A 12,094-nucleotide genomic window follows, 5' to 3' on the forward strand; every position below is an offset into this window, starting at 1 on the left:
ATCCATCCCGTGCTACATTATTCCTTCAAATGACAACAGGGCCCTTGCAGTTTTAGTGTTCAGACTCTAATAATACATGTTAAACCTTTAAGGTGTTAAAACGAAGAAACGGACGTGTCCTGACTTTAAACAACACAAACAGCCTGTGTGAGCAACACGCCAGGTCCTCTGTCGGCCTTCGTCTCAGTGCAGACAGGAAACACTGCTGCTTCTGGACGAGTGACACAAGAAACTGAACACTGCACACTGAACAAGCGCTCACCCACAAGATTACAATAGTCCAGCACATGAACACAGCAGTCAGAGTGAGCAGCACATCAGGAAGACGAGACAATCAGTCTCATTACAGTCATGACTGAGTCACCATCAACACTGCAGAGCAGTAATGTGGGCTTCTGGAAAAACATCCTACAATACAAACAGAAAGCCATCAGGGGTGTGTGTGTGTGTGTGTGTGTGTGTGTGTGTGTGTGTGTGTGTGTGTGTGTGTGTGTGTGTGTGTGTCAGCCTTCAGCTCAACCATCCTGCAGCTGCTTCTGTCATGTCCATGGACCGACGCTCCTCCACTGTCAGCTCAGGATTATTAAACATCTCAGCAGGGAGCCGCAGCCTCACACACCTACATGCATTAAGTGTCCAGTGTGTGTGTGTGTGTGTGTGTGTGTGTGTGTGTGTGTGTGTGTGTGTGTGTGTGTGCAGAGCAGCTAATATATCCTCTTTAGAACACGAGAAAATAATTCAGAAAGATTAGGATTCATGTCATAAATGAAGAATCTCAACACACAACATGAGCAGCAGATCACATTTCACTGTCTGTCTCTGGCCTTCATCGCCTGCTGAGCAGCTTCATCATCATCATCGTCATCATCATCATCATCATCACCATCATCACCATCATCACCACTTTACATCTGGAGCCGTCAGATTCATAGAGGGAGCAGCTTTACACTTATAGCCTCTTTATGTCAGTAACACATAGGATACATCTGGAGCGTCTGATGTCTCCAGCTATTAACATCTGGAGCGTCTGATGTCTCCAGCTATTAACATCTGGAGGACGTAGTAACCTTCACCTGTGGCCATTAACATCTGGAGGAAGTAGTAACCTTCACCTGTGGCCAGTAACATCTGGAGGAAGTAGTAACCTTCACCTGTGGCCAGTAACATCTGGAGGAAGTAGTGACCTTCACCTGTGGCCAGTAAAATCTGGAGGAAGTAGTAACCTTCACCTGTGGCCAGTAACATCTGGAGGAAGTAGTGACCTTCACCTGTGGCCAGTAAAATCTGGAGGAAGTAGTAACCTTCACCTGTGGCCAGTAAAATCTGGAGGAAGTAGTGACCTTCACCTGTGGCCAGTAACATCTGGAGGAAGTTGTAACCTTCACCTGTGGCCAGTAAAATCTGGAGGAAGTAGTAACCTTCACCTGTGGCCAGTAAAATCTGGAGGAAGTAGTGACCTTCACCTGTGGCCAGTAAAATCTGGAGGAAGTAGTAACCTTCACCTGTGGCCAGTAACATCTGGAGGAAGTAGTAACCTTCACCTGTGGCCAGTAAAATCTGGAGGAAGTAGTAACCTTCACCTGTGGCCAGTAACATCTGGAGGAAGTAGTAACCTTCACCTGTGGCCAGTAAAATCTGGAGGAAGTAGTAACCTTCACCTGTGGCCAGTAACATCTGGAGGAAGTAGTAACCTTCACCTGTGGCCAGTAACATCTGGAGGAAGTTGTAACCTTCACCTGTGGCCAGTAAAATCTGGAGGAAGTAGTAACCTTCACCTGTGGCCAGTAAAATCTGGAGGAAGTAGTAACCTTCACCTGTGGCCAGTAACATCTGGAGGAAGTAGTGACCTTCACCTGTGGCCAGTAACATCTGGAGGAAGTTGTAACCTTCACCTGTGGCCAGTAACATCTGGAGGAAGTAGTAACCTTCACCTGTGGCCAGTAAAATCTGGAGGAAGTAGTAACCTTCACCTGTGGCCAGTAACATCTGGAGGAAGTTGTAACCTTCACCTGTGGCCAGTAAAATCTGGAGGAAGTAGTAACCTTCACCTGTGGCCAGTAAAATCTGGAGGAAGTAGTAACCTTCACCTGTGGCCAGTAACATCTGGAGGAAGTAGTGACCTTCACCTGTGGCCAGTAAAATCTGGAGGAAGTAGTGACCTTCACCTGTGGCCAGTAAAATCTGGAGGAAGTAGTAACCTTCACCTGTGGCCAGTAACATCTGGAGGACGTAGTAACCTTCACCTGTGGCCAGTAACATCTGGAGGAAGTAGTGACCTTCACCTGTGGCCAGTAACATCTGGAGGAAGTAGTAACCTTCACTTGTGGCCAGTAACATCTGGAGGACGTAGTAACCTTCACCTGTGGCCAGTAACATCTGGAGGAAGTAGTGACCTTCACCTGTGGCCAGTAACATCTGGAGGAAGTAGTAACCTTCACCTGTGGCCAGTAACATCTGGAGGAAGTAGTAACCTTCACCTGTGGCCATTAACATCTGGAGGAAGTAGTAACCTTCACCTGTGGCCAGTAACATCTGGAGGAAGTAGTAACCTTCACCTGTGGCCAGTAACATCTGGAGGAAGTAGTAACCTTCACCTGTGGCCAGTAACATCTGGAGGAAGTTGTAACCTTCACCTGTGGCCAGTAAAATCTGGAGGAAGTAGTAACCTTCACCTGTGGCCAGTAAAATCTGGAGGAAGTAGTAACCTTCACCTGTGGCCAGTAACATCTGGAGGAAGTTGTAACCTTCACCTGTGGCCAGTAAAATCTGGAGGAAGTAGTAACCTTCACCTGTGGCCAGTAACATCTGGAGGACGTAGTAACCTTCACCTGTGGCCAGTAACATCTGGAGGAAGTAGTGACCTTCACCTGTGGCCAGTAACATCTGGAGGAAGTAGTAACCTTCACCTGTGGCCAGTAAAATCTGGAGGAAGTAGTAACCTTCACCTGTGGCCAGTAACATCTGGAGGACGTAGTAACCTTCACCTGTGGCCAGTAACATCTGGAGGAAGTAGTGACCTTCACCTGTGGCCAGTAACATCTGGAGGAAGTAGTAACCTTCACCTGTGGCCAGTAACATCTGGAGGAAGTAGTAACCTTCACCTGTGGCCATTAACATCTGGAGGAAGTAGTAACCTTCACCTGTGGCCAGTAACATCTGGAGGAAGTAGTAACCTTCACCTGTGGCCAGTAACATCTGGAGGAAGTAGTAACCTTCACCTGTGGCCAGTAACATCTGGAGGAAGTAGCAACCTTCACCTGTGGCCATTAACATCTGGAGGAAGTAGTAACCTTCACCTGTGGCCATTAACATCTGGAGGAAGTAGTAACCTTCTTGGTTTTACAGTAGTTGACTGATAATCTCACTTCACAAAGTGAAAGACAAACGAGCAAAAAGACCAACTTCAGTTCACTCACGTCTTCTCTAGTTACAAACTTTGCCTGCAGCATCAGCAGTTGTCCAACACTAGTGAGATTCAGGGTAACTAGTTACACTAGTTAAAGCAGTACTTGTGATCAGGCTGAACAAAGAGACCGTCTGCTGATGGACTCACCGGTGTGTCCGTTTTGAGCAGCAGCAAACAAGGCGGAGGTTCGGTTGTGGTTGAGGTGGAGGTCCTGGTCGAGATGATGGGGCTTGTCCTCCATGGCAGAGGAGGTGGAGGAGGAGGTGGAGGAGGAGGTGGAGGTGGAGGTGGAGGTGATGGTGGTCGAGTCTTGTTGGTTAAGCAGCATTGACAATAAAGTGACATTTCCCTGGGAAGCAGCTTGGAAGAGCAGGGGGCGCCCACCGTCCAGGGCAGCAGGCCCACCACTGGGACAGGACACTACGGAGGGACACCAGCCTGCAGGGGGGGGAGGGGGGGGGGGGGGGGTGGGGAGGAGGAGCACCACAGGTTAAACTAGGGGGAGGAGGAGCAGGAGGAGGACACTAGAAGTGCTGGAGAGGAGAGGAGAGGAGGGTGAATGGAGGGAAAGAACATCTGAGTCTCACACCTTCACACCATGACAATCTCACCCCCCCCACTTCACCTTGAAAACCCCCATTTCAGCCTGAAGACCCCTCACTTCACCCTGAAGACCCCCCACTTCACCTCGAAAACCCCCACTTCACCCTGAAGACCCCCCACTTCACCTCGAAAACCCCCACTTCACCCTGAAGACCCCCCACTTCACCTTGAAAACCCCCATTTCAGCCTGAAGACCCCCCACTTCACCTTGAAAACCCCCACTTCACCTGAAGACCCCCCACTTCACCTTGAAAACCCCCATTTCAGCCTGATGACCCCCCACTTCACCTTGAAAACCCCCACTTCACCCTGAAGACCCCCCACTTCACCTTGAAAACCCCCATTTCACCTTGAAACCCCCCATTTCAGCCTGAAGACCCCCCACTTCACCCTGAAGACCCCCCACTTCACCTCGAAAACCCCCACTTCACCCTGAAGACCCCCCACTTCACCTTGAAAACCCCCACTTCACCCTGAAGACCCCCCACTTCACCTTGAAAACCCCCATTTCAGCCTGAAGACCCCCCACTTCACCTTGAAAACCCCCACTTCACCCTGAAGACCCCCCACTTCACCTTGAAAACCCCCATTTCACCTTGAAACCCCCCATTTCAGCCTGAAGACCCCCCACTTCACCCTGAAGACCCCCCACTTCACCTCGAAAACCCCCACTTCACCCTGAAGACCCCCCACTTCACCTTGAAAACCCCCATTTCAGCCAGAAGACCCCCCCACTTCACCTTGAAAACCCCCACTTCACCCTGAAGACCCCCCACTTCACCTTGAAAACCCCAATTTCAGCCTGAAGACCCCCCCACTTCACCTTGAAAACCCCCACTTCACCCTGAAGACCCCCCACTTCACCTTGAAAACCCCCATTTCAGCCAGAAGACCCCCCACTTCACCTTGAAAACCCCCATTTCACCTTGAAAACCCCAATTTCACCCTAAAGACCCTCCACTTCACCTTGAAAACCCCCATTTCACCTTGAAAACCCCCATTTCACCTTGACGACCCCCCACTTCACCCTGAAGAGCCCCCACTTCACCCTGAAGAGCCCAGTATGATCCTGTAGGATGAGGTTTGTTTCATCTACCAGAGTCTGAAATGTCCCTCCTTTCTCCTTTTTTATGGACTTTACCTGAACCTGGGAGGAGGGGGGGTGTTAGGAGGCTTCCTGAAGGAGTTAAGGAAAGGTGTTAGGAGGCTTCCTGAAGGAGTTAAGGAAAGGTGTTAGGAGGCTTCCTGAAGGAGTTAGTGAAAGGTGTTAGGAGGCTTCCTGAAGGAGTTAGTGAAAGGTGTTAGGAGGCTTCCTAAAGGAGTTAGTGAAAGGTGTTAGGAGGCTTCCTGAAGGAGTTAAGGAAAGGTGTTAGGAGGCTTTGTTAAGGAGTTAGTGAAAGGTGTTAGGAGGCTTCCTGAAGGAGTTAAGGAAAGGTGTTAGGAGGCTTTGTTAAGGAGTTAGTGAAAGGTGTTAGGAGGCTTCCTGAAGGAGTTAGTGAAAGGTGTTAGGAGGCTTCCTGAAGGAGTTAAGGAAAGGTGTTAGGAGGCTTCCTAAAGGAGTTAAGGAAAGGTGTTAGGAGGCTTCCTGAAGGAGTTAGTGAAAGTCAATCACATTAGTGTGGCAGTCGGACACTTTCACTTAGTGACATCATAATAAAGCGACGGCGGTACAAGCTAGTGACGTCTGCTGTGGTGAGGGAAGAAATACCAGTTTGTGAAAATGGACTATAAAAAGCTCATTTGGGTTTTAGATGAGTTCAAGTTGTTCCAGCAGATTATTCTTTGGTAACTGACATGATCTGCTGCTTTTCACTCATCCTGAGTTTCTCTCAACGCTCTGATGAGCTGGCCCTTTAAATGTTGTCACCGCAAAGAATTGTGGGGCAGCAGGAGCTGATCTCCTTTGATAAAGGAAGCATCAGTGTTTCCTAGGCTAAAGGAGGCTCTAAAGGAAGCATCAGTGTTTCCTAGGCTAAAGGAAGCATCAGTGTTTCCTAGGCTAAAGGAGGCTCTAAAGGAAGCATCAGTGTTTCCTAGGCTAAAGGAAGCATCAGTGTTTCCTAGGCTAAAGGAGGCTCTAAAGGAAGCATCAGTGTTTCCTAGGCTAAAGGAAGCATCAGTGTTTCCTAGGCTAAAGGAGGCTCTAAAGGAAGCAAGGAGTCTTCTTGAGAACTCAGACAGTCCTCCTCATGGCCGCTACATAAAACACTTCCAGGGTTCAGGAAGAGTGGACGAGGAGGTAGGAGGGACAGTTTGGACGTGTCCTCAGTGTTGTGAATGCTAGACTAGAGTTTGTCAGACCTTCACATCTCATCCTGGTTTTACATCCTCATGTCCATGTGACTAACAACCTCGTCTCATCTTGTCAATATTCTAATTCATCGGCTTGAAATAAAAAATCATTTAACACACACAAAGAAAATTACAGAAAATGACAGAAGCTGGGCAGTAACTGCCCCTCTGAGGCAGTACCTGAGGCAGTAACTGCCCCTCTGAGGCAGTAACTGAGGCAGTAACTGCCCCTCTGAGGCAGTAACTGAGGCAGTAACTGCCCCTCTGAGGCAGTAACTGCCCTCTGAGGTAGTAACTGAGGCAGTAACTGCCCCTCTGAGGCAGTACCTGAGGCAGTAACTGAGGCAGTAACTGCCCCTCTGAGGCAGTAACTGCCCTCTGAGGTAGAAACTGAGGCAGTAACTGCCCCTCTGAGGCAGTAACTGCCCTCTGAGGTAGTAACTGAGGCAGTAACTGCCCCTCTGAGGTAGTAACTGCCCTCTGAGGTAGTAACTGAGGCAGTAACTGCCCCTCTGAGGTAGTAACTGAGGCAGTAACTGCCCCTCTGAGGTAGTAACTGAGGCAGTAACTGCCCCTCTGAGGCAGTAACTGGGGCAGTAACTGAGGCAGTAACTGCCCTCTGAGGTAGTAACTGAGGCAGTAACTGCCCCTCTGAGGCAGTACCTGAGGCAGTAACTGCCCATCTGAGGCAGTACCTGAGGCAGTAACTGCCCTCTGAGGCAGTAACTGAGGCAGTAACTGCCCCTCTGAGGCAGTAACTGAGGCAGTAACTGCTCCTCTGAGGCAGTACCTGAGGCAGTAACTGCCCATCTGAGGCAGTACCTGAGGCAGTAACTGCCCTCTGAGGCAGTAACTGAGGCAGTAACTGCCCCTCTGAGGCAGTAACTGAGGCAGTAACTGAGGCAGTAACTGAGGCAGTAACTGAGGCAGTAACTGCCCCTCTGAGGCAGTAACTGAGGCAGTAACTGAGGCAGTAACTGCCCCTCTGAGGCAGTAACTGCCCTCTGAGGCAGTACCTGAGGCAGTAACTGCCCCTCTGAGGCAGTACCTGAGGCAGTAACTGCCCTCTGAGGCAGTACCTGAGGCAGTAACTGCCCTCTGAGGCAGTAACTGAGGCAGTAACTGCCCCTCTGAGGCAGTAACTGAGGCAGTAACTGAGGCAGTAACTGCCCCTCTGAGGCAGTAACTGAGGCAGTAACTGCCCCTCTGAGGCAGTAACTGAGGCAGTAACTGAGGCAGTAACTGCCCCTCTGAGGCAGTAACTGAGGCAGTAACTGAGGCAGTAACTGCCCCTCTGAGGCAGTAACTGCCCTCTGAGGTAGTAAGTGCAGAACAACCCACAGCCATGTGAAGATGTAGAGCGGGGCATTATAGGGTCCATGTTTTGGGGCAAGTTGTGAATTAAAAGGAGGATTAGAGGTGAAGACAATGGACAGATAGAATGATGGGAGTTTCATGTGATCAACACAATATCTTCACAAATCAACAAGCTGCTGTCAATATGTGTGTCTGGATTTAATCTTTCATTGAAACTGAAGGTTCAACGTTTGAAGTTGGTTGGTTCAACTTCAAAAGTTGATCTAGAAATGAGTCTGACCAAATCATGACATCTTCTTTAAATATAACTATATATATATATATATATATATATATATATATATATATATATATATATATATATATATATATATATATATATATATATATATATATATATATATATATATATATATATATATATATATATAACTTAAATATATTATTTTTCTTTGGTTTAAATGGTTGTTGTCATGCAGCTGTAATTAACATGCATCTAATGAATTTAAGTTTATTCAGGTTATTTACATTATGTTGGTGTCACTAATCTTGACTAAAGGTAAAGTTTTGAATTAAAATTTGAGTGTCAGAAAGTCAAACATACAAAATGATATTTCCCAGCTCGTTGTGTCTGCTGAATCGCTGGTGGACTTTTCATGCAGCACGAAATAAGTGACAACAAAACCAAGATCTTTTGTAACTTCTTGCTAGTTCTAAAGATCTCTGAATCATATTTTCATCTCAGAGTCAGAAGAACATGAACGTCTGTTCTCAACATGCGCAGGAAGAGACGAGGTGAGTTGATGGCAGGAAGCAGAGCAGCGTGTGGACGAGGGGCAAGGCATGCAATCAGAGGATGACAAGGGAAAGTGGAGCGCAGCCTCTGGCACCAGCTTCAGAGAGGAAAGGGTTAACTGAGAGGAAGGTCTGCCCCCGACCACCGGGGGCGCTCAGCGAGAGGAAGAGAGAGGAAGAGAGAGGAAGAGAGAGGATGAGAGAGGATGAGAGAGGAAGAGAGAGGACGAGAGAGGGAGAGAGGATGAGAGAGGAAGAGAGAGGATGAGAGAGAGGAAGAGAGAGGACGAGAGAGGGAGAGAGGATGAGAGAGGAAGAGAGAGGAAGAGAGAGGATGAGAGAGAGGAAGAGAGAGGACGAGAGAGGATGAGAGAGGAAGAGAGAGGAAGAGAGAGGATGAGAGAGGAAGAGAGAGGACGAGAGAGGAAGAGAGAGGAAGAGAGAGGATGAGAGAGGAAGAGAGAGGAAGAGAGAGGAAGAGAGAGGACGAGAGAGGAAGAGAGAGGAAGAGAGAGGACGAGAGAGGACGAGAGGAAGAGAGAGGAAGAGCGGGAGAGCCTGAGCTGTGGTCACTTGACCACAGAGAGGAAGAGAGAGGAAGAGAGAGGAAGAGAGAGGACGAGAGGAAGAGAGAGGAAGAGCGGGAGAGCCTGAGCTGTGGTCACTTGACCACAGAGAGGAAGAGAGAGGAAGAGAGAGGAAGAGAGAGGAAGAGAGAGGAAGAGAGAGGACGAGAGAGGAAGAGAGAGGAAGAGAGAGGAAGAAGAGAGGCAGGAGGAGCGCTGAGGGGCCCCGTTACCTGATGCTGCTGCCAGGGGCCGGCCCGGGGGGGCGGGGGGGCGGGGGGGCTACCAAAGCACGGAGCACTAATGGAGGGGGAGGAGGAGGGTGGGGGGGGGGTGTATGGAGGGGGAACTGATGACACGGGGGCACTCTGCACATGCTGCCGCCGGGTGCCGCCGAGGGCCCCGTCCGGCCCCCGCGGAGTGGGGGAGGGGCCAGGCACCCACCTGAGAGGCCGTCAGGGCCGGGACCAGGTCCAGGGCGGGTTTGGGCGGCAGTTGGGGCGTGGCGGGTTTGAGCCCCGCCCCGGGGGAGCGGCTGCTGTCCCCCACTATCTTGATGGGGGGGTGAGGAGGGGAGGGGGTCTGGGAGAGCCCGGGCTTTTTGGGAGGTATGGGGGGAGGGTTCCCCCGGTCGATCCGGGCCACCGTGGGGGACTTGAGGCCGATGGGGTGGCTCAGGCGGCTGGGGAAGGGGCCGCCCTCCGAGGCCGAGTGCGGCAGGCTGGGGCGGAGGGAGCCGGCGCCCCCCGCTGGGGGGCTGGTGAAGCGCGACAGGACCTGTGTGACGGTGTGCCGGGCCTGCTGCTTGGCCGTGAAGTTGTCCCGGTTGGTGGGGGACAGGTCTCGGGCGGGGGGGCTCTGAGACGCCGTGCCGTTCTGATCCTGCTCCTGGAACTTGTAACGGGCCGCCTGCACCCGAGGGCTGACCCCGCTGGGGAGGCCGTGGGGGGCCTGGCCCTCCGAGCCGTTCTCCGTCTGGGCCGGACCCCCCGAGCTGCCGTGGACCGCCCCCCGGCCGGACGTCTTGGGCAGGCTCAGGCCCACGTAGTTGGCGGGGGTGGGTTTGACCGGTATGGTGAGGGGGCTCTTCTTTGGCCCGTCCACCTCGGTGGGGGGCGGGTCCGTCTGGCAGGAGGTGGTCCTGGAGCCGACGGGCTCCGTGGCCACGGACACCGACACCACAGCCTTGGGTTTGGTGGAGGCGGCGGCGGCAGGTTCCGCCTCGGAGGCGGAGGGCTGGGAGGGCTGGGTGGACTGGGAGGGCTGGGAGGGCTGGGAGGGCTGGGAGGGCTGGGCCGGCTGGGAGGGCTGGGAGGGCTGGGCCGGCTGGGTGGACTGGGCCGGCTGGGCCGGCTGGGCGGCGCCGTCCTCCCCCCCGCCCCGTTCAGTTCGGAGCTGCTCCACCTGCTGCCTCAGAGCCAGGCCCTCCACCTCCTCGCGGCCCAGCCTGGCGCGGAGCTGCTCGCGCTCCGTGTCCAGCTCCGACAGCTGCTTCTCCATCTTGGCCTCCATCTGGTGGCCGTGCCGCCGCTCGGCCTGCAGCTCCTCCTGCAGCCGGCCGGAGCAGCGCGCCTCCTCGTCCAGCCGGGCCTGCAGCTCGTCGAAGCGCTGCGACTCCTCCACCAGGCGCGTGGCCAGCTGCTTGCACTCGCGCACCAGCATCATCACGATGTGCTTGTTCTTCTCGCGCTCGTCCTTCAGCTGCGCCGTCAGCTTGCGATGCTCCTGCTCCAGACTCTGCAGCTGCAGCTTCTCCATCTCCAGCTGCAGGAGGAGCAGAGGCACAAGTCAGACCTCGCCGTGGCTCGGAGAACCAAACAGCCTCAACACTTTTACAACCAAGACCATCAGCAGAGTAAAGAAACGGGAAAGAAACTTGAGGAAGGAAATGCCATAAACCTGATCCTGACCCCAGGTAGTTCCTGCCCAAAGAAGCTCAAACTCATCATGCATTAATGAACCATTTCTAGCTAGAAGACATTTTCAGTCCCAGTTATTGGCAGCTTGTTAATGAAAACCTGACCAGTAGTTTAAATGAGGGGTTCAGGTGCATCAGGTTCAGTGTGAAAACTTTACTTTAGCCTTGAACTTCTCAAACGAAGCTCCCGGGATCAAACCATCAGGTCTGCTAGCTTCAGACTTAGAAAGTCCTTTTGTCCATTTCACACCAAATATAAATGTTCCTGAAGCCACAATCCTCTGATGATGGTCTGTTTGGTACAATAACTGCATGTTTACAGTGATCAACACTTGAATCCTAAAGGTGTCTTCAGTAATTGGTATTTCAGAGAAATGATATTTCCCAGAGTTGCTTCCATCTCTGGACTAGTCCTGCTATCGTTAACCCCGGGACTTTAGAGGGCTACAGGGCTGATCCAGGACTCACCAAGACCTGGGCTCTCTGAACAGCCTCCAACAATGAAGTGGAAACCTCCGTGTCTGAACCTCCTAACCCCCAGTGAAGCTGCAGGGGCTCCATCAGCAGCGGGGAACCACAGTTGTTCCCCAAAAGGAGGCGCGACAACGAGCTGCTAATTGAGTGAGGATTCAGTTAGTGTGACGTGTCGACAGCAGGATCAGAACCGTCCACTGATCTATGTGGTGATAAAACACATGGATCAGAACCGTCCCCTGATCCATGTGGCGATAAAACACATGGATCAGAACCGTCTCCTGATCCATGTGGCGATAAAACACATGGATCAGAACCGTCTCCTGATCCATGTGAGATAAAACACATGGATCAGAACCGTCCCCTGATCCATGTGGCGATAAAACACATGGATCAGAACCGTCTCCTGATCCATGTGGCGATAAAACACATGGATCAGAACCGTCTCCTGATCCATGTGGTGATAAAACACATGGATCAGAACCGTCTCCTGATCCATGTGGTGATAAAACACATGGATCAGAACCGTCCCCTGATCCATGTGGCGATAAAACACATGGATCAGAACCGTCCCCTGATCCATGTGGCGATAAAACACATGGATCAGAACCGTCTCCTGATCCATGTGGTGATAAAACACATGGATCAGAACCGTCTCCTGATCCATGTGGTGATAAAACACATGGATCAGAACCGTCTCCTGATCCATGTGGTGATAAAACA

The 12,094-nt window shown here is 51.6% G+C and overlaps 1 protein-coding gene across 1 annotated transcript in view; it reads right to left on the reverse strand.

Moving 5' to 3' along the window:
• LOC308148366 (cortactin-binding protein 2-like) overlaps window positions 1–12,094 on the reverse strand; it is a 61,877-nt gene that overhangs the window by 10,259 nt on the left and 39,524 nt on the right. Inside the window, 4 exon segments of the mRNA XM_080521828.1 lie at window positions 3,554–3,844; window positions 9,213–9,248; window positions 9,251–9,327; window positions 9,329–10,743. Coding sequence (XP_080377954.1) covers window positions 3,554–3,844; window positions 9,213–9,248; window positions 9,251–9,327; window positions 9,329–10,743 — 1,819 coding nt within the window.

Source organism: Blennius ocellaris (genome assembly GCF_963422515.1).
Source record: "Blennius ocellaris genome assembly, contig: SCAFFOLD_157, whole genome shotgun sequence".
NCBI classification, from domain to species: domain Eukaryota; kingdom Metazoa; phylum Chordata; class Actinopteri; order Blenniiformes; family Blenniidae; genus Blennius; species Blennius ocellaris.